At 37.1% G+C, this 23,665-nt stretch overlaps 1 protein-coding gene across 1 annotated transcript; it reads right to left on the reverse strand.

Annotated features, from left to right (window-relative positions):
• Positions 1–5,190: 5,190 nt before the first annotated feature.
• LOC141764633 (tetraspanin-5) lies at positions 5,191–22,644 on the reverse strand. Its single transcript, XM_074629969.1, has 10 exons — positions 22,227–22,644; positions 17,489–17,539; positions 13,138–13,284; positions 12,878–13,048; positions 12,628–12,753; positions 10,701–10,748; positions 9,922–10,038; positions 9,779–9,840; positions 8,467–8,522; positions 5,191–8,342 (listed from the first exon to the last, which is right to left on the reverse strand). Exons 1-9 carry the CDS (start codon positions 22,308–22,310, stop codon positions 8,510–8,512), a joined length of 819 nt encoding a protein of 272 aa, XP_074486070.1. The 5' UTR covers positions 22,311–22,644; the 3' UTR covers positions 5,191–8,342; positions 8,467–8,509.
• Between the last annotated feature and the right edge of the window lie 1,021 nt (positions 22,645–23,665).

A 23,665-nucleotide genomic window follows, 5' to 3' on the forward strand; every position in this document is an offset into this window, starting at 1 on the left:
ACCTGTGGAAACACCTTTAACCAATTAGATCACTTAGAAATTACAGTTTTAACACTCTTCACTGGATTCAGGTTTGCTTGTTGGTGTGCACAACAATGGAGAGAGAGTTAGAGGACTGTAATTGCAATATACTGTATTTTGTTTACAGCACAATACAGTAACTATGTTCATGTCATCCTCAGTTAAAGAAACTGTCTGATGCTGTTATGAGTATTGAAAATAAACTAATTAATTTGTTTCCTCATTGCATTTGTGTTCATATTTACAGCATGCTACACATGAAAATGCCAAAGATTCTAGATAATAATGTTTTATACTTAGCACATCAGTGTGGAAAGAGCTTTTGTTTTGGTGTTTAAAGTTGTGATGCAAAAATACAATTTTAGAAGAGTTTATATAGTTTGGAGTGAATTGTTTGCTTTTGCAAAGTTTTGAAAAAAATTTGCGTGATAAATAAATAAGATAAAATACTCCATCACACATAGATGTTCTGCATTCATCATGTTACTGAAGTAAAAGAGCATAATTGTATTATTGTACTGTTGTGAAAATGTAGAATGAAATGTTCTATACTTTATATATACTGTTAACATGTTTGTAAACTCATCATAGTTTTTATATGTAAAATGTAGCTGTCAGATAACTGTAGATGTAGACGAACAATAATTTTATTGTTAAATGTAGAGTAATAGTATGGCATGAAATGTAAGTACGCAAGTAAAAGTACACGTTATCTCAAATTTGTACTTAAGTACAGTACTTGAGTAAATGTACTTAGTTACTTTCCATCATTGATCTCTTGAACATAAAGAGAATTGATCACAGCAACAGTGAAAACACAGTAGATGTGAGTGTGAGGTAGCAGCCAGTGGGTGTCAGTGTTTGTCTGCTGATGATGATGGTTGATCTGAGTCCAGAGCAGGAAACAGAAATAAGATCACATCTTTACAGAATATCTGTGTCTTTAGATTGAGATTATGTAATAATCTCGCCTCCAGCAGAGTAGACATCATCACAGCTCTCCTTATCAGATGATGCCTTCACCGTCCTGAAGACAGACGTCTCCATTAGGAAGCTGGTCTGTCAGTAGATAATAGTCCTGGATGTCAACGTCCGGCTTCAGGAGCTGCTGCTGTGTATCTCTCTCTCAGACCATCTTCTACTAATAAAGTACCAGGAAGTAGATCATGACCTGTGGCACACTGACGGACGATCACTGCTTATTATTATTATTATTAAAGGGATGGATAGATTATCCCTAGTTAAACTACAAATTGCAAACTGCTGCAGAACTACTGTATATCTTCACATAATCACACAACTGGATAAAAGTTAGATATATTCCAAATGTACCAAACAATAAATTAGAATACAAAACAATTACTGTAAATACAATACATTCAAAACATATTCAAATTGAATTAATCAGATACAAAATCATACCAAGTACATGTGCAGTGAAATGCTTAGATGCCTTTTCCTTCAGTGACTGCAATTGTGCAAACAGCAAATGAATAAAAAACTAAAGCACGTAGAATGATCACCTAATAGAAACCTTTTTAATTAAAGTTTTTCCTGACTGTGATGACGTGGCCATCCCTGGTTACACATTTTGACGATAGGTACAGCCAACAAAACTGCAATTAAAACCTTCAGGTTGCAAACAGGAACACACGGTCACTGATGTAAGACAGAGACATTTTAAACTAGACTATTTTATAAGCATGCAAGCTTTTAACAACAGGATTAAGGGTTCTGACTATGAATGTATTTAAAAATTAACAATAAAATCTTTAAATCAGTTCAAAAAGTAAGCGGGGCCAATAAAGGGAGCTTAAATAGGAAGTAATATGTGCAAAAAACTCTACCTCTTACTGTTGCACTTGAAGTAGCTCAGCATATTTAATAAAGTTGATGAATTTGCATGATTCTTGCAGTCTTTGGGTTGTAATCTACATGGTTGAATGCACTTATTGTAAGCTGATTTGGATAAATGTGTCAGCTAAGTATATGTAATGCCATACACCATTGTTGTCTCCAAATTTATAGAGGAAAAATAAAAAGTACACAAAGAGTAAAGTACACAAACTGAATTACACTGTTAGGAAGGAGACCCCCGATGGCTCAGACAGATATATATAATGTGAACGCTTCTAGCGGTGTCCCTGCTGTCCAATCAAATATCGGGATAGTAAAACAACTGTATTGTAACTGGAGAATGAGTTGTGTTTGAGCGGAGGGTTGATTACATCAACGAGGGTGCTGTTGTTCTCTGTTGAGTCTAGAAAAGAGCCGGAAGTAACGCTGAGGCATCTGGCCAAAGGTCAGATCAGAGGTTTGCAATCAATCCCTGATAACAGAGCAAACACATGCGTTTATCAGAGATGGTTATCTAAATTGCAAATTATCAAGGTTGTGTTGAAAGAAAAGTGTGTTTGTAGTAATCTGTGTTGTTCTCTCTGTGAATGAGGTTTATTTTAAGAGAAAAACAGCAATTAGGCCCGACGACTCCACCTCAGTCTAATCAACAGATAACAATTAGAGAACTGAAAACAATCTGAGACAACACATGAACATAAGAGAGACGAAGCCCGGCTCAGACTTCCAAAACTAACCACCGAACCATGTTTTACCATGTTCGTTTTTACAACAACTTTTCAGAAACTCTGATGCATCTCAAAAGTTTTTTAAAATCCAGTTTTCTGTGGAGATTTCTCTTGAATGTCTGGTGTTATTCTTGCTAAAATTTGAACATCTTGCTGATTAATTTTGAGCATCTCATCTCATAATCACTATAATTGGAATTAAAACAATATTAAAGTGGCAGTCTAAAATGACAAAACAAATTATAAATCAATATAATTAATATGTAAATAAATAATAATAATAAAAGAAAGTAATAATTCTCAACGCTCAGAGTCATCCTCTCCATCTCTTCCTCTGGTCATGGCTTCTGGATTCTTCCACACCTTCCTGCGTGATGTCCAGCTGGGTGAAACATGAACAAAAGGCCTTTTGGCATCATATCACGGCAGGAAAATCACAGGTGTAAATAGTGAGATTAACGATGGCTGAATTCCATTTAGCTGCTTCAGTTTCAGCGTCCTGCTGGTTCACCGTCACACTGTCATGACTTACTGGGACACAACTGAGCCATCGTCATTGTTATTAGTAACACCTGTGCTTTTCCTTAGTTGCCTATGGCAAGTTTACATGTCCGCTGTGAAAAAAACGTACAATTGAGTTCATATAGAATAGACATGTCAATCTCTTTACAGTAGATAGGATTGCTTCTTCTTGAAGCAATTTGATTTGTCATCAAGTGTAACACGCCAGAGAGAAAACCTGAAGTCACAGAAGAGGAATCAGTTTAAAATAATTTGTCTTTAATTGCAGAGATACTAATTGAAGTCAAATATCAAATACACTACAAAAAAAAGTTGATTGCTTTCTTCAACACTGAGGCTGGTAATATTAATTTCAAACAAATACTAGATGATATTGATTTTTTTTTAACATATATATATATATATAAACTGGAAAAACAAAGTTCGGAAACTTGTGTTTGGTCGATTATTTCTCTGTTGTTGCAATGCTAATGGTCATTGTATTTTACATCGTTGGAAGGCCTGTTTATTTACCTTCACAATGATGTCAAACTTGTAAAGATCAGGCATTTGTGGGATGAGCAGCACAGCTGATTATGTGGGTAGCGCCCAAGAAAAATTTGCCAAAATGCTCTGCCAATGGTAAACAGTGTATTCTCCTGTTGGTGTTGACTCTTGTTTTGAGTTGTTTGGTGGATTGGATGATTGAACTCTCTATCAGTAACAAGGAACAAACAAGACATATTGGCAATTTTACACTTTATTCATTTAATACAATATGTCAGGTGCCTCACTAGCAGGTGGAAGATCAATACGCAGTCACAACAGTCTGGCACCTCCTGCTCATGCTGGTCACCAACCTGGTCACACGTTGCTGTGGGATGGCGTTCCATTTCTCAACCAGGATTCGTTGCAGGTCAGCCAGCGTGGTTTGTTGGTCACTCTAACACGTACAGCACGCCCAAGCTGATCCCACAAGTGTTGAATTTGGTTGAGTTCTGGAGTCTTGGCAGGCCGTTCCATTCTCTCTACTCCCACATTGTGGAGGTAGTCTGTGATGACCCTGGCTCTGTGGGGTTGAGCCACTGGCTGCAGAATCTCATCCCGATATCTCCCTGCATTGAGATGGCCTTCAATGATGACAAGCCTTGTTTTGCCAGTGAGGGAGATGCCGACCACCAAAAGCTGTTACTCCATCAGTGCAACAATCAGCGTAGCATTCTCCACGTCGTCTCCATACTTTGACCCTGCCACCCAACTTTCTCAGACAGAACCTGGACTCATCACTGAACATGACATTCCCCCACATGTTCAGGTTCCATTGTCTGTGTTGTCCACACCAGCGCCAACCGGCCTGACGGTGAAGGGCAGTCATTGCAGGCTTCCTGGTAGCCTTATGAGAATCCACTGTTTACCATTGGCAAAGCATTTTGGCAAATTTTTCTTGGGTGCTACCCACATAATCAGCTGTGCTGCTCATCCCACAAACGCATGATCCTTACAAGTTGGACATCATTGCGAAGGTAAATAAACAGGCTTTCCAACGATGTAAAATACAATGACCATTAGCATTGGAACAATGGAGAAATAATCCACCAAACACAAGTTTCCGAACTTTGTTTTTCCAGTATATATGTTTTACAAATAACTGATGTATGTTCTTGTTAATAAGGTAGTCTAATAACGGTGTATCACTTGCTTTGAGAGTAAGCTGTATTTATCTCTATATTTTTTTAGAGGACGTATTATGCCTTTGTGCTTTTTCCCTTTTTAGTGTGTTATATAGTTTTTTGTGCATGTAAAAGGTCTACAAAGTTACAAAGCTCAAAGTCCACGCCAAAGGAAGTTACCCTCCCCCAGAGAAACACTGCTCCTGAACGGCCAGAAACGCCTCGCTTGAAGTCCCGCCTTTTCTTCCGTAACATGGTGATGTCACCAAGTAACACATTTGCATGATACCGAAGAGTTTGGCTCAGTTGACCAATCACAACAGAGTGGGCCAGCTGACCAATCAGGGCAGACTATGAGAAAAAGCATGTAAACATGCTCTAGTAGATATAGTACATATATACACAGACAAAAGTTTACAAAGACCGACATTTATTCAGATATATATTTACAACTTGTCATGATCCAGTTATTTACAAGAATCAGGAGTACACATGAAACAAAAGTTATAATCAGGAGTATGTAGAAATCACAAATATGGCACTGAGTGGTAAGAAAAAGTGTGATCAGTCAACAACAATCATATGAAGGTTTTAGTGGGAAAAAGGATATTTGACCCCGTTGCAGCGGTTTTACATTTATACAATTTCATAATTCAGAAATGTATTAATTTTATATCTTTTGTGTAAAGATGTTCAGTTCATCAAGGCTGCAGAAGGCTCGACTGCAAAGGAAAAGCTCTGTGTGACATACTGCAGGTTCACACCGCCTTTACATAAAATGTCTGCGTTTACTTTCATGTTTCTATTAAAGGTTGATGTCTAGAAAGAAAAACATATATCTCAGTTTGCATTTAAAATAATGCTGGTGAGAGAGCCTGTGTGCTCTTCCTTCAAGTATATATGTATGTAGGCTATAAATCATTTCTACGTTCAGTTAAGTTTCACCAAGCAGCACCAGCACGCCATACATGACGAGCGTTGGAAACGGCTTGTATCCTAATTCTCCAGTGAAAACTTACAGATCAAAAAATCTAAACACAACAAACAAAAGGTATCTCATCAATTCCATCAAAGAAACACATTGGAAACAATTAAAAAATGGAGGAAAATGACTAAATGGACACTGACAGTAAGGTAATAATGTGCAAGGAACGGCACAACACTCATAATGTGCTGACAAACCTGTCAAACTGCTTTTGGGAGAAAAAAAAATATCTGACATTATGGAGCACCATGAAGTTACAGATGTAGTTTGCAAGTTTTTAAGGAAAAGTGCCCCCTCCAGTGGCTGCTGCTAGAATAACAGTCCTTATATGAACATTAAAGTGCTTAAGGCTGAGTTTTCTTCTGGTTTCTTTCAGTATATTAAATTTTTTTTTGTGATTGTTTACACACTAAAAGTGAATGCTTGGACAAAAGGATCAAAACCTTAACTTCAGGAACCAACGGCACCAAAAATAAATTTTCTGCTTTGCACTTTGTTTGCAATTCTGCAACACATTTCTTGCATAAATGTTTGTTACATTAGACACACACATTCAAGAATGAAATTTCTTGCAATCATTTGGAAAACACTCCTTGCTTGACAACAGAAGATGGGATCCATAAACTATCCACCATCCCTTATACATGCTATTGTTTTTGTTTATCATTGATTTTATTATATTTGTTTTAGGTAACACTTCATTTTACAGGTCTGCAAATTTCATGGTAATTTGGTGATAATTAGCAAGTAACCAATTTAAAATTTCTTCGGAATTACAGCCAAATTACCCCAAAATTTACCTCAAAATGTATCGAAATTACTTTATTATAAACGTTATTTAATAATTATATGCTAAAATAGCATATAATGGTTAAAATAGGGCACTTAGGCTTGAGAAGCGGCTGTGCGCTGCTCTTCATCGGAGGTGGAAAAACCAAAACCAATAGAATACACTTCTGATCAGGCACAAATCTCACCATTGTGTGACTTATTGTCTACACAAATGTAACCTGGTAGCTGATGTAATGATTCATGGAGTTTTTTAAAGAAATTTCAAATAAGTTATTTGCTAATTATTATTTATTTACCAGCAGACATGGAAATAAAGCATATCAATTAACTTTGTATTCTTTTCCTGGAAGTGTATTAAATAAATTACCAGCTATTGGGAAATAGCAGAATATAGTCATTAAATAATGTTTATAATAAAGTAATTTTTGATAAATTTTGAGGTAAAAATTGGGGTAATTTTGCAGTAATTTCAAAGAAATTTCAAACAGGTTACTTGCTAATTATCACTCAATTACCATGAAATTTGCAGACCTTTAAAATGAAGTGTTTTACTTTCAGTGAGTTTACAGTAACATTGCATTGATTACTGTTCTGCAATTCTACTTTTCTTTATGTTTTCTTGTTGTAGAAACCTGCAATGGCAAGGAAATAAAGCTGTATATATTTTTTTCTGAAGACTTTCTATTTTTGTGTCATTGACTCATGTCAAGTCATGTGAGTCGATGTACTGGAACGATCTTTCACAGAAGCCTGTATGAGAAAATGAAGGAATGCAAAGTACTAAAGAGAGCAGTGTTTTGCATAAAGTACATCAGTGTGTCGTTCCTGCTTTGAAAGAGTAATTCAAAATCATTTTGTTGCAAAAAATGACATTTTGAAAAAGGATTGCAGAGTTTCATTTCGACATACAAGTGTTGTGTCTTACTGGCTCGTGTGTAGAGTTTTGATACAAGAGCCGAATACCGCAACAAGTGTATAAGCAATCGCAAAAAAAAACCTGTAAGACATTGTTTTAATGTCACTGCCAAAACTCTTAAAAAACTGCAACTTTGGAAAGCCTACAATATCAATCACATCCCTTCATGATACTACATGCTGCTAAATCCATCTCAGCCCCACGAAACACTGCTTACAAACTGTATCTGTAGAAAACGAGCATAATGTCACAGATGGAAATACATGTAAAGTTAATTCTCTGCCGCTTTAAGTAGATTCCATTAAACATTCAACAAAGTGCTAACCAGCCGCTTCACTCTAAACTACTTTAAACTATCTTACAAATATTTTTTTTTAAAATACTTAACATTAATGAAATACATTTAGGAGAGCCAATGTCCTACCAGTAGACAAAAGGCATGCAGTGCATTTCCAGAATCACTTTTATCTTTGTACACAACCTTTACATGCAGTGTTAAAAACTGCAGCTGTGAGACATATAAAACCAAGGCCCTTCTCTGAATGAAGCACCACCTCTGGTAAAACATCACATCTACCAGTTATGACCCTCTCCGCTCTTCATTTACAGGCTTACAAACTAAAGTAGTCTGAACTGTGGGACTCATCATTTGAGCCACTTCACCATCACACTGTAAAGCATTTGTTTTAATGTGTACTGTATGAGAGCTACAATACATCTTAGAGGTTGTGCTTCATTCAGAGAACAGGGCCACAAATAACTCTAAAAATAACTCTACATTTACTATTTACATGTGAATGAGACTCTTTGTTCAGGACACATCAGCTGATTCATGTTTTTCCCTTCATTGCCGGTGTCCAAACTGCAGAGTCCTGTAGAAAGAAAAAAAAAAAACAGTGCAAAGACAATCCACACGGGGAAATCAATGGAATCAATCAATATAAATATAAATATGTATATGCCTCAACGTTAATGATGAAATCTAATAGTGCTTACCTGGTACATCCTTCTTGCCTTTGGAGATTCTGCGGAGGTCTCATTAGGTAAACAAACTGCACAAAAACAAGACGAAGATTTAAGAACAGATGCAATACAATTAAGATATAAAATGCACATTTACATAACAACACTCGCAAGTGGCTCTGTGAGGCTGAGCTTAGGTAGAGAACAGTATACTGGCACGAGGTGCATGGACTCTGATGAAGGCCGCAAGAAACACATCTGTCTCACAATTAGTTGTTATGAATTTCTTAACACTTCATAAGTTATTTGAACTGTACACATTCTTAATTTTTTGAGATATGCTCAATGTTATGAGCAGATTGAGTGCAAAGGCCCTTTGGTAGTTTCGTTACGTTCCGCATGTAACATAACGTAATGACATCATCGTGAGCGTATAACGCAATGACACAATAGATAGAAGCCTTAGCTTTCTACTGCAAAATAACGAATGCTCTGGCTATTATGATTTAGATCGATTTAAACAGGATCATGACAACGATCAGCGATTTCCCGCCGATGTTTTTAAAGTGTTAAGGCACTTTGGGCTTAATTCTAAATTCTATTGTCTGCATGCTACAGTAACATACTCTCAATGAAAATGTATAATGTTTACTTTGTTCATACTTTTTAGTTAAGCATGCTAACTTGCTAATTAGGAGTGAACACTAAGTACAGATGAGGATGGTGGGAATGTCATTAGTTTGAAGGAATTTGGTGACATATTGGACATTGCACTCAAAACCACAGATGCAACCCTCATGGTGGCGCTATAGGAAAAGTCAGAGGATCACCAAAGTCAGTAGGATTCATCCACTAGGAAACCATGAATGTCTACACCAAATGTTGTGCTAATCCATCCAGTAGATGTTATTATGTTATTTCACAGGTTCACCAAAGTTACGATTCATCCTGAGGGGAACAGGAAAGTACCAAATTTCTGTACCATCCGATAGTTGTGGAGATCAGGGTTATTATAGTAAAGTAAAACTGAAACTAGAACAAAAATAAGCAGTGAAAAATACCTGAACAAAATACCCTAACAAAAACAAACAAACTAAAACTAAATATATAAAAACTAAATCTAAACCTCTCTGAAAAACTAAACTAAAACTAGCAAACACACTCTGAAAACTAACTAAAACTAAACTTAAATGAAATCGAAGAGGTGGAGATATATCCGTCCTGCACTCATGCAGCTAAAGTAAAAGTTATTTCATTTATCAATTTCACAGCATTAATTATTAATACATCATTGTTCCCAGCCTGAGTGAAAGTGTGCTTGGATAAACAAACTGTTGCCACCTACCAACTCTCTCTCACAGCTTCAATGTCACTCACGAGATTCTGCGCTAGACAGATGCCAAAAATCTAAAACAAAAAAATACATTAGGTTAATCAAAGTTCGACAGAGATGAGATAATAAACTAAACCGCTCACATTGTTCCTCACCTGTAGTAATGCAATCCCAATAAAGATGCCTGCCACCACCGTCAGGTTGTCTTGAAGCCACTTCTCAAACTGAGGGACGCATCCTTTGATATAGATGAAGGTCCGCTGCTCAGAGTCCTGATACAACATATAAACCAGTACATTAACAAGCAAGTACAGATTTAGCTTTTACTTTGGTTATCCTTTTACAGTTTTAAATCTTATAGTTAAGGTAGGCAATGATGTTGGGATTTACTTTTCTTTGCAGCGCTTGACAACATCGTTATTTATAATGATTGTGGTCTCTTTCACAATAAAATCCCTCTGAACTAATGTTACCCGCTTGTTAACACACACTCAGCCTCACACTGTTGTTTTTCTACTCTTGACTCTTGCAAAAAAAACTCGTCCACTCTGCCTTTTTCCTCACATTTAAAGTGCCGAAAACAAACACAGCCTTTTCCTTACATTATGCTTCTATGGAGCGAGGCCAAAGCTAATGATGGGGGAGGGGGTTCAATTCCCAGAGAGCATTGCTGCAGCATGAGTAATACCACTCGGCCCAAAGTGCTGATGGGGAGCCAGCTGCTGTATTTTGAAGATTTGGGAAACCTACTGAGAGAGGAATATTGTGTGCCCAGGGTGGAGTACCTGATGACCTCATGCAGCATAATAAACCTGCCTGAGGCCAAATAAGCCAGATCACTTTCTACTCTTCGGACTGTTTTATAGCAACGGCTTACTTCTAGATGAGAGTCTCAATCTCTGTTATAAATGTAGGTTTATGTTCAGCCACTCACCGGTTTTGCTCGGATGTCGTAGCCACACTGAGTGTTGATGACATCCTCCTGTGAAGAGAAGATGGTTAAACGTGTTTCAAAAAGTTAAAGTCAACACATTTAGAGACTTAAACTGGGAGGAAGTGAAAACGTTAATGCTGCTTGTTTTCAGCCTAGACATAATTTTCATTTTTGTCAATGCTGAGGTTAACACACTGTCCCCCATTATATCCCCAGGAACACTGCTGACCAGCGTTAATACTGGAGTGCTCCCAGCTCCCATAGCTCTACTTGAGACTCAAGACTTGGATCTGAGTCAGATTTAGGTCATAAAAATTGGGACTTTAGACTTGACTCATGTTTTGACCTCGTAAAATCCTGAAACATTTAAAAAAACAGACAGCAAACAGGCGAGCCTGCATAGCCACACGGGTTGAATATTTCATTACCAAGCCAAAAATATAACTAACACAACCGTGACCTGTGATATGCAAATTTCTTCTTTTCGTCAACAAATCCCATGTAAAGACTAAAAAAAATAACAATTTAACCTACTAAAGATTAATGTGTGTGTAGCCAAAATCTGATGTATCTTATTCTTCAGTGCTCCATTGTTTCCACTGTTGCGCTAATGCACTATTTAGAGTTCAGACTTACGTTTGCTAAGAATTACAGTACCCAGCTGTTTAAGGAAATTAATATATATATATATATTTGAAATGAAACTATATTTGTGACCCTTTTTAAAAAAACGTTTCTGTCTTCAATAAGAAACAATAAACTCAGGTCTGAATGCAACAAACAGGTGGAGAAACTGGACATCAACACTGTTGGTTTTGGTGTCTTTATGGTATTTGATGATAGTAATAAATAAAGAAATAAAGAAAAATCTCAGCCTTACTCTTTAAATGTGTGTTATTTTAATGGTCAGCAATTGGAGACCTTAAAGACTTGTAATTGACTTGCAGCTAATTTCTGAAAAATTGTAGAGCTGCAACGATTAATCGATTAGTCGTCAACTATTCAATTAATCGCCAACTATTTTGATAATCGATTAATTGGTTTGAGTAATTTTTAAAGAAAAAAAAAAGTCAAAATTCTCTGATTTGAGCTTCTTAAAATGTGAATATATTCTGGTTTCTTTACTCCTCTATGACAGTAAACTGAATATCTTTGAGTTGTGGACAAAACAAGGCATTTAAGGACGTTGTCTTGGGATTTAGGAAACACTCAACACAGATTTTTCACCATTTTCTGATATTTTATAAACCAAACAACTAATTGATTAATCGAGAAAATAAATCGGCAGATTAATTGACAATGAAAATAATCGTTAGTTGCAGCCCTAAAGAATTGGGACTTGGGCTTGCTTCAAAAGACTTAAAAAGACCTCTGCATAGTGCTTTCATTTTGAATCATGTGTTAAACATGAAGTGTTGCTCTCAAAGACGATGACCTGTGTGGATCAGCATGTTTTTGGGTCAGCAAATAAAAAAGACTCTCGGCAACGCCTGTTTTGCAGAAGCACCGTCACTGCTCTGAGCAGAGAGCAGCAGTTTGAGCATTTTTCTGTCAAAAAAAACAACCTTGGTCAAGATAACTCCTCCCAGTCGCTTTCAGACTTTGCTGTGCTGGCAGAGCCTGAGAGGACTAAACACTGAGGCCTCGACGTCCTGTTGGAAGCCAGCCAGGACAATTGACAGCGTCAGCCAGCCTTCTGGAGGACGCAGATAACCGAGCTGTGAGTCACAGGGAGGACCCTCGCAATTTTCCCTCAAACTAAAGGTTTCAACATGTTAGAAAGTGACCTAATCAATTTGTACTTTAACTTTTTCAACACAAAAACACCACATTACACCCATAGGCTTGTTGTGTTTTACCATAAATGGGAATGAATTGGCTGTGGATCAGAAAGACTGAAGTGTGGTGAGTTTTTGTGGTGACATACCGCTGGATCTTTGGTGCAGCAGGAAAAGGGCACGCCGCATTTCTCACGACTCGGGTTCGTATCAGTGCAGTTGAAGTAGATGTTCAAATTCCAGTCATCAGCTCCGAATGCGCCACAACACTCCCACTACAAGGTTAAACAGACACAAAAAAAAAACTCACATATATGTCAACAACGTCCCACAGAAGTGGTAAAAAAAAACAACACCTGAGAGGAATCCGTGCTGTGGATAAAGAAACAGAGTGCTCACATATTCCTGGGTGAAGTCTATCAGGTTCTGCAGATCGATGTCGTCTCTGTAGGCCCGAATGTTGTTGTTAATGAAAAAATTGAGTTGGTCTTTGATCCAATCTTTGAAGACAAAGGCCAGGACTCCTGCAGTCAGTTCCAGGAAGAAGATGATACCCAAGAACACGGAGAACTGAAAATACATTTAATAAATATTATTATGAGACCAAGGAGATTGTAAAAATCTCATTTCTTCACAATGTGTTTGATGAGGGAACGTACAAATTTAAGCAAGAAAGAGTTTTCTCGCAGCGCTCCGATGCAACCGGCGAATCCGAGGATGAACATCACACCACCCACCACCAAGAACAGCCAGACCGGGTCAAAGCCTCCCAGGTCTGTGATGGACGAGATGTTGGACAGGACACCCTGGAAAAACACAGAGCGGAGAGGGGTTAGAAATCATTTGAAATCTGACTGAAGTCCACCGTCTCCATGAGCTCGTAGTGTAGAATCTCCCAAAAGTCCCAACTTCAATAATGTGATGAGCTGAAACAATTAGTCGACTGACAGAAAATGCACTGCTAACTAGTGTGATAATCACCTTAATGAATAGTCTGACATTTTCCACTTTCTTCCCGAGAATCACGAGAAGATTGATACCACTTCAAGGAGAGGAAAACATGCACATTCTCAAAATTGTTTGTGGTGCCGGGTTTAGATCTCCTCCAATATGTACTTTAAAAAAAAAAAAAGTAATTTTTTTGAAAAAGATTGATACCGCTCTCACATCTGTACGGTAAATATGAAGCTGGAGCGAGCAGCCGGTTATCTTAGCTTAGCATAAAGGCTGAAATCAGGGGGAAACAGTGTAGAAGTAATTCTCTTAGAGTCATACAGAAGTGTTCTAACCAATGATAGAGAATATTGATCATATAACCATGTTGAATTCTTGAAAAGCATATAATCCTAGTTATTGTTGTGATGTTTGTAGCCCCTAGTAGCGTCCCTGCATGACCCTGGCTTTATCCTTCAGCTGTTCATGAATCCTCATGAGGCCTCCTAAAGAGATAATTCATAAATGTGATATGTCTGGAAAGGCCCTTAATTCCCTTAGCTCCTTGTTTGACTAGAATTGCAACTTGTATAAATCAACTGTACCAACAACAGGTGGCAATTATCTTTTTTAAAATAGACGCTGGGAAGCACCAAACATATTCAGAGCAGATGATGTAAACGATATATTTGTGACTACGGACCATAAACGCTAAATTACCGGACACCAATATAATTGAGACAACTGTGAAATGTTATCAAGACGGAGGGGAAAGCCCCTCGGTCTAGTACAGGGGTCAGCAACCTTTACTATCAAAAGAGCCATTTTAGGCAAAAACAAAAAAAGAAATCTGTCTGGAGCCGCAAAACATTTGCAGCGAGGTATGGGGCCACATTGAGGGAAAAAGAAATCGGAGATTTTGAGAATAGAGTCACAACTTTACGAGAAAAAAAGTCGTAATATAACGAGAATAAAGTCGTAATATAACGAGAATAAAGTCACAACTTTACAAGAAAAAAAGCCATAATATTACCAGAATAAAGTCATAACTTTATGAGAATAAAGTCATAATTTTACAAGAAGAAAGTCGTAATATAACGAGAATAAAGTCATAACTTTACGAGAAAAAAAGAAAATAACACGTAAAATCACCACTACTATACATATATATATATACTAATATTATGACTTTATTCTCATAATATTACAACTTTTTTTCTCGTAATATTATGACTTTCGTACCGTCGTACCATAGACCTACAACAATGATAAATTTAAATTTAAATTTAAACAAAAAAACAATTATTCATTTCCACTAATTTTTTTAAAAATCCACGGGGGGCCACTGGAGAGGGGCTAAAGAGCCACATGTGGCTCTGGAGCCGCAGGTTGCAGACCCCTGGTCTAGTATATAAGGCTAGGATATTAACCCCGAAGTCAGTTGTGTCCGGAACGGCTCGGGTTTTGGTTGCATCTCTTTCTGGCCTTATTGAACACAATACAAACTCTGCTTTTTGCATCAGACTTGGACTGTCTCCAGAGAGTTATTTGAGTATCCTATATTGACTTTTTGATGCCTTGGACATTGAGTTATGAAGAAAGTTGATCCGGGTTCTCATACACTTTAGGCCCAAGGCCTGAGATATCCTGCTTCTACAACAGCTAGCCTGCCTCTGTCCAAAGGTAACAACATCTGCCTGCCAGCACCTCTAAAGCTCACTGATCAACATGTTATATCATGTTTGTTAGAGTTTAAACAACAAGTTGTGGTTGTATGGGAGGTTATGAGCTGGATTATTACGTGGCTGAAGTAGTGACTTAACCTACTTACTTACCCGTAAAACAGCAAAGTGTTGTTTTTACACTTCACTTTGTGTACGGTTTAAACAAATGAGGTATGACGTGTTAATTAGTGAGCTTTAAGTACGTGTGCACATACAGGGAATTTGACCCAGGTTTTTAGCATCTCTATCAATGTACTTACACAGAAATAAGAATAACAGCTAGGGACAAGGACAACAAGGATGAACAATAAATATATATATATATATTTATTAAAAAGTACCAATGACCAACAATAATATAAAAATAAAAACATCTATATACAAGTCAACTGTTCTGTGAGTTGTAAACATTACAAATAGTGTAAAGAAATAAATACTGGATGGATACACATGGACTGGATGATTATGTACAGTATGTACATGTGACGATGACTCACTGTATGTACAGCGTGTATAGGACTTATATTGACACTGACAGATGATATGTACATATTAGAAAAAAATATTAGAAAAATTGTGCATTATCCCTCCTATTATCTTTGGGGTCAATTTGACCCCATTCAATGTTTAACGGCTGAAAAATAAATGATTGACATAATTTTTTTGCTTCATATTTAATGACTTTTCCTAATTTAATGGGGACAACTGGGTAAAATTAACATGATGATATGTTTTCAATGTCCTGTACACATGCTGCACGCATCGGTGTTCTTTGGGGTCCCCAGGCTGTTTTAGCTGTATAAAACATAAGAAATAACATTTTACACACATTTGTTTTGGTTGTTTTGGATGATATTGAGGTCACTATAACATGCAATTTTATAATCTTCAAAAAGCTTTAGGGCCCTAACCTAACATAACCATACCTGTAGTAGTGACAGTCTGATTCCCTCCCCCTATTCCAGTCCCGCCACAAAGCCCACCTGTTCTCCTCTGCCTACTCCTAGCCCTCCCTCCCCGTACCCATGTGTATGAATGAGAGTGCACCTGTGTGTGTCGTCTGTTTGTTTCACACCGTCTCCCCGATATTGTAAAGCGTCTTTGAGTTCTATAAAAGCGCTATATAAGTTTAATTTATTATTATTATTATTATTAGTGCGAGAACCACTGATAGTTCACACGACATGGGGGAGGGGAAACATCATTCTCGCGAGAACTTTGATATTTCCCACGCTGCGGGGGCGGCAAAATATGGTTCCCGTGAAGATATTGATACTTCACACAACATAGGGGCGGAGCAAACATATACAAGCTTCTAAACCATTTGTCTCGGTGCTCTGTGTGCTCTCTCTTTCTGCTCTCTCTCAACTGAAAATGACTTCTAAGGAAAGGTTTTCTGTCATTGAGGTGTTGTCACATCTCTTTGACCATGAAAGTGACATAGAGGAGGATGTGTCTGAGACAGAGGATGATGTTGAGGAGGACCCTGATTATGAGGCATCCTCCTCTGATGAGAATGAGACCCTCAGTGTTGACCCTCCTGTTGTCTCTCAACCACCAGCAAACACACTACCTTCCAAAAATGGAAAGTTATTATGGTCCGTCTCCCCACTCGAACAACAGGATAGACTTAGTGCTGCTAATGTCATCTAAATGGTTCCAGGCCCCACCAGATACGCTGTCAGCCATATCCAAGACATACAATCTGCATTTGAGCTCTTCATAACACCATCAATTGAAAAGCATATAAGCAAATCTTCTTATCTCACTCTTTGAACAACAGAACATGAGCCTGTTTCCCAAAATAGTGAATTATTACTTTAATTATTTAAGTAATTTATTTAAAAATGCCAAATATTCTCTGCTTTTCTATTCTCAGCTTTGCATTTATGTGATGATTTGCACTTTTCTCTGTTTTACATCATTGTAAATTGAATCTATTTTAGACTGTTGGTCTGACAAAACAAGACATTTGAAGTCACCTTGGGCTTTAGGAAATTGTAAGGGCCTTTGTATTGACCAAACAATTAATTGTTATCTCGATCTTTTCTTCAGTGAAAGTCAAGATGAAAACTGACTAGAGTGTCTGTCTGCGGCTACACAATGAATGAATCTGTGAAATGCATCAGATCCTTTCTGCTGTCCATTGTTCAGAGGGACGTCCCACCGGAAAGCATGACATTCCTTTCTGATTCAGTAAAGCCTCTGCTGTTATATCGAGAAGTCAGACGGGTGAAACGACGGGAGACGAATGTAAATGATCCACTTAGTTTATGGATTAATTGCAGGGTGTATCAAAGATTCACACAATAAATTGGTTATTGTTTCACAGATAGACGAGCAGTAAAATCACCTTTTCGTTCCATGCCCACAGCCCGATGCCGAGGAACGCCACTCCAAGGAACTAAAAGACACACAAAGAAGAAGAAAGAGACAAAGAGAGCAGGATTATTATTGCTGGGACTGCAACATGTAGTCATCATCACACAGCAGCACACGAGAAACCACAGAGAGATTTTCCTGGCAGCGATCCATTAACTAAATATTTCTGGTGTCAGTCTGCTCTGCAGTATCAGCAGGAGACTCCCACACTAGAAAGCATCTTCTAACAGCCTGAACGCATTATGACTCAAGCTTACGGTGTAAAAGTTCAAAACCACATTTCAGGATTTGAAAAGAATCAAAGCATCGACGTTACTAGAATTAATTGTAATTATAATAGCCATTAAAAATGATAATGAATTGATTAAAATCTTCATTTATTAGTCATTTTAGTGATCTATTAAAACACTCATTTGCTGTTTACATTTCAACTAGTGCTAAAATTTGCTTTTGTTTCATATTATATGAATATTTTTAATTTTCATCTTATTTTCATGGACACATATGAAAAGGCAGCAACTTTAAGACATCAGTCTGGGCTGTGGCAACTTGTGATAGGCATTTATCGTTACTTTTTACATTTTATATACTGAATAATTTGTGAATTAATAAGACATAACACTTAGTTGCAGCTGCTTGGAGACCAAATAAGAGTTAATAGAAATAAGTCTCTGCTGTAAAAACCTAACATTTGACTGTATTTTTGTATATCTCTTGGGTTAGTTGTAAAATGTATCATCATAACACTGATTTGGTGGCTTTTATTGAACCAAAACGGAAGGATGTCGGAACGTATTCACGTGACAACGCTCCATAACAACACAGCCAACTTTATCTGCTGTCGAGTGATTGTTTGTGAAAGAGGAAGAAGGAGGGACAGATGCTTTTGACAGAGCCGACTTCCTGTGATGATTTATGAATGGTGACGGGATCAGAGAGGTCAGAGCCTCTGCAGGGCCGGACAGGTGGCCTTCCTCTTCATCACCCTGAGGCCCACGAAGGCTCCACTGACAGTATGGGGAGAGGCGATGTGACGATAGATGTTGTGAGACAATATAACTCTGTCAACTGTCACAAAACATTTTCATAAACTGTAATAGTTCTCCTTTTAATGTCGGGCATACGTGTCAGTGGGCCTTTATTTGGATAGTCAATTCATGAACACACCTACATAATCTCTAATAATTGAGTTACTACTCACTCAAACTTTGCCGTACAGTTGTCACATATAATCTGTTAAACAGCTACAGACAAAGTGAAACTGTTGAATTGTTGAATCTCAACTAATAAAGCTGTTGAAATGTATAATATATATAAACTATTGGCAGACGGACCATCTAAATGAAAGTATTACCAGCCAGGCCTTTTTGCACAGAAGATGTTTTAACAATATTTCAAATCCATATGCAAGACAGCTGTTTGACAATATTTGATTTTAATAGGATTTTTGCATCAAAATGTGGTGTATTATTAGCCCAAAACTGACAAAACCATCGGGTTATTTCATCTATTTCATCATAATCATTGCAGTCAATTATGACGCAAAAAAGCAAAATATTTTCTTGTTCCAGCTTCTCAAATGTGAGAATTCACTGATTCTTCTTCTTCTTTTTCTTTGTCATTGTAAAATGAACCACTGAGTTACACACTGCTGGTGTAGTCAGTGGTGGTCAGTGTGGTCAGACACAACAAGAAATTTGAAGACGTCACTTTGGACTACTTTATGACATTTAGACATAATTCATCGAGAAAATAGTCGATAGATTTATTAATAAGACAAAAGATCATGTTTAGCTGCCAACTAATCAGTTTGAGATTAATGTTTTTAGTCTATAAAACATCAGAAAATGGTCATCAGAATTTATTCTATTTCCTATAAATGTAAGGAAGACCTGGAAAAGCAGCCTTATTTAATTAATTGTCTGCATGTTTTATATTTGAATAACTAAAAAAAGGACACACAAGCACCTCAAGAACAGGGAAACTTGTAGAGGATAGCAGTGGTGGTGGAAGGGATGGGTAGGTTACCGAGGAGGAAGTGGGTAGAGGCTACTCTCCTATAGGCCTATATGGCGTAAACCCACGTATACCCTCCACACCGGAGGATGCAGTATGTTTCACTGAACCACTGCTCCAACCATGTAGACTGTCAACTTGCTCTTAACTTTATTGTGTTGTTATTGATTTTGTCTCTTTAGTGACTAAAACCTTGAAGCTTTGTCTTTGTCTTGTAACCATGTGAGTCTGAGGTTAGAACAGAAACCATGATGCATGATTAGATCATCTTTTAGCATCAGAGTACATTTTGACTCCACATTTCCTGTCGCATGTAGCAAGAGTATGACTTGATATAATAAAAAAATATAAAAGGAATTAAAAAAAGAAAGAAAAGCAGTGAATTCTAATCAAACGATTGGCATTTTTAAACTATTAAAGCTCCAGTGGGTAGAATTGGAGCGTATATGATAACAGAACTGTTACTGTAATGCTTATTTCTCACCTCAAATGTTTTCAGAAACATCTTGTAGTGTTCTGTTTAGCTGTAAAATGAGAAAGTTTGTGACCCGGCAGCCATGTTGAGATCAGTTCAAGGCCTATTGAAGGAGGCTGGGACACGGGCGGACACGCGTCTTGGGGTATAACACATGCGCAGTGTAGCTGGAGCTGCGGTTGTGCGTTTGCGATCGGCTCAATTTCGTCGAGTGCAGACCAGATTTTATTGCGCATGGGTTGTGCCCCAAAGATATGACACGTTGATGACGCGTTGATGACGCGTTGATGACCCAGCCTCCTTCAATAGGCCTTGGATCAGTTGAGGAAATACCAAGAACCGCCCACCAGTCGGAGCAAACTTTCTCATTTTACAGCTAAACAGTACACTACAAGATGTTTCTGAAAACATTTGATGTAAGAAATGGGTATTAACGTAACATAATATTGATTCATATTTGATCAGCGCTGCCTAGTTTGTACCGTTTGATCGGAGTTTGCGAGTGATTGACAGCTGCCTCTGTTGAATGAACAGCCAAAAGGAACGCTCTCTCTCTCTCTGAAGTGACCTGTGATTGGTCAAAGTCTCCTGTCACGGGCTAGATTTTTTTAAAGCCTGAAAACAGAGCCATGAGGAGGTGCAGAAGTCACTTAGAACACTTTACTTAAAATATGCTGAACAATTATTATGGAATTTTTTAGCCGAATAATGCCAAAAATATTACTGCTAATGTTAGTTTTCGGTAAATTGACTAAACAGTTAGTCACTTATCTGTCGTGATTCAATGTTGTCTTTATTTGTTGGATGCTGCTATTTGACCCTGTCTTGGCTATGTCTCACTTGTAAAAGAGGTTTAAATCTCAATGTGACTTCCTAGTTAAATAAAGGTTATACATAAAGCCATTTGTTATCCCTAATAACTCCTTTTAGAAAGAATAACCAACCCTACACTTTCAGTTTCAGGTTTGTAACTGGAGGCCCAAAGTGGGACATCCCAGAAGTCCTTAATGGGGTTACTGGAAGTATTTGTCTCCCCTGTGATTTCACTCAGTATATATATATATATATATATATATATATATATATATATATATATATATATATATATATATATATATATATATAGTACAGGATGATCAGGGATGAAGAGACAGTTTGCTCTGCTCAAACATCACTGACTATAAAATGTCCTCAGATGTAAATAAGTGATGTTGTCAAACAGGAAACCCCTTCATCATCACACTGATGCAGATCCGTCGAAATGCGCTAAAACGGAGCGTTTAAGACAGAGGGTATACACAGGTATATTCAGGCCGACAGTATGAGTAAAATAAAGTTTTTTTTTAACATTACAGCATGTAAACATGTTCTAATAGAAACACAAAATATAAGTATGAACCTGAAAATGAGCACGATATGGGACCTTTAAAGCCTTAAAACAGAGCCGTGAGGAGGTGCAGAAGTCTAAAGTCAGAACACTTTAATTTAAATATGCTGAAAGGTGAATTTTTTCCCAATCATGCCAAAAATATTACTGCAGGTAACTAATGTTAGTTTTCTGTAAATTGACTAAACAGCTTTAATACATATAACTCCACCTTTCAGATAACACATTGTATTAATGAATGACATTACTAAAGCTATTTGTTATCCCTAATAACTCCTTTAGAAAGAATAACCAACCCTATACTTTCACTTTCAGAAAAAGCAGGTTTGTAACTGGAGGCCCAAAGTGGGACATCCAGAAGTCCTTAACGGGGTTACTGGAGGTATCTGTCTCCCCTGTGATTTCACTCAGTATATATAGATATATAGATATCTATATATACTGTATATATATAGTACAGGATGATCAGGGATGAAGAGACAGTTTGCTCTGACTATAAAATGTCCTCAGATGTAAATAAGTGATGGTGTCAGACAGGAAAACCCCTTCATCATCACACTGATACTGTCTTGTCTGCACAAAAACAAAAGCTGGTATAGGTGACACTATATATGTGAGAGCAAGTGCAGTCTCAGGAGCAGTGAGTCTATTGCAGGGGCTGAAATCATCTCAACGAGAAGAAAGAAAAGAAAGAAAGCCAAAGCTGCTGCTGCTGTTGTTGTTGATGATGATGATGATGATGATGGAGGACAAAAACATGTCATGTCAGTGTGTATTATAAGCTGAGGATAAACCAGGCCTGAACACAGTGAAAACAGTAGAGGGACTTACCCAGAATATGATGTTGAATCCGAAGATGAAATACTTGATGCAGCAGCTCACTTCATGAGCCTTGAAATGCTTTCCGGACATCATTATGTGGATTTGTTTTGTGTTAAACGCCCTCAATGGGAAAAGAAATCACATCTACAGTCCTCTTGTTTTTGTTGTGGAAACACCTTTTTTTCTTTTTATATATATATTTTTTAAGGCTCGACAAAAACGCGCTCGTCAATTGTTTTTTAGCGTCTTATAATAAACATCCTCTCGTGTTTCCTGGAGACAAAGAGACGCAGCTGGAGCCGCAGAGAAGCTTCAATCTGCGGCTAAAAATACGCGTTCATCTCCGGATACACAGCTCCAAAAGAAGGTATAACGGTGAAATACATCTACTGAAGTCAACCAGATTAAAGCCGATGGTCTCCTATCTGACCCATAATGTAGACATGGCTGTTGTTTTTGACTGACGTGTCTGGGAGACCAATGAGCGTCTTTTGTTGTCACAGGAGGCGGGACTTCCGGTAGAGGAGGGCGTCACTGCCCTCATATGACCATGACATACAGTATATCATCATATTTAATCACTTTAGAGTATCATTTATTCATTCTGACTAATTAATTTGGCTTATAATAGAAAACTTTATAATTAAACCTTATTAGAGCTATTGGGCTATGGGGAACTCAACATATTTAAATATTAAATAAATCAATTATTATGGAATAAATAATCATATGGATAAATACAGGCAGCACATAATAACCAAAACATTTGGAATAATAATAAAAAAAACTCTAAAAGTCAGCTTATTAGTGTTATTATTTTTTCATCTCCTGCTTCTTTTCACAAGTTTATTTTAGGTCAACATTTTTTTTTTTTTTACAAAGTCTCTTATTTCACAATGCTTGTTGCACAATTTATTTATTTATTTATTTATCAATTTCATTTCATTATGCCACTTTTCATCACAAAGTCTTCTTTTTCAAGACTGAAAAGGGGACATCTTGAAATAAAAACGTCTGAAATAAAAAATGATCTTCAATAATGTATAATGAAAATAAGCAGGATAAAATAACATTTCATAATATTGTCTGTATTAATTCATATAATTTCATAATGGTGAAGTTATGTATTTAATTATATATCTCTATATATCTATATATATGATAAATATAGATCAAGTATATATATAATAGATATAGATAAGATAAGATAAGATATATACAGTATATATATATATATTTACTCATTATTTTATTATACTGATTTAATATGTAATTTAATAAATAACTTTTCATAACAAAGTCGTCTTTTTCAAGACTGAAATACTTGAAAAAAAAATTCTGAAGGTATAACGGTGAAATAAATCTACTGAAGTCAACCAGATTAAAGCCGATGGTCTCCTATCTGACCCATAATGTAGACATGGCTGTTGTTTGACTGACGTGTCTGG

Source organism: Sebastes fasciatus, chromosome 3, assembly GCF_043250625.1.
Source record: "Sebastes fasciatus isolate fSebFas1 chromosome 3, fSebFas1.pri, whole genome shotgun sequence".
Lineage (NCBI taxonomy): Eukaryota > Metazoa > Chordata > Actinopteri > Perciformes > Sebastidae > Sebastes > Sebastes fasciatus.

Bases quoted from the DNA above. Each gene is read 5' to 3' on its own strand.
- LOC141764633 (XM_074629969.1), bottom strand. From the start codon at position 22,310: ATGATGTCCGGAAAGCATTTCAAGGCTCATGAAGTGAGCTGCTGCATC. The intron at 10,749-12,627 runs GTATGTCACCAC...TTCTCTTCACAG, and splicing joins GCTGCACCAAAGATCCAGCG to GAGGATGTCATCAACACTCA. The intron at 9,841-9,921 runs GTGAGGAACAAT...TTTTTGTTTTAG, and splicing joins TTGGGATTGCATTACTACAG to ATTTTTGGCATCTGTCTAGC.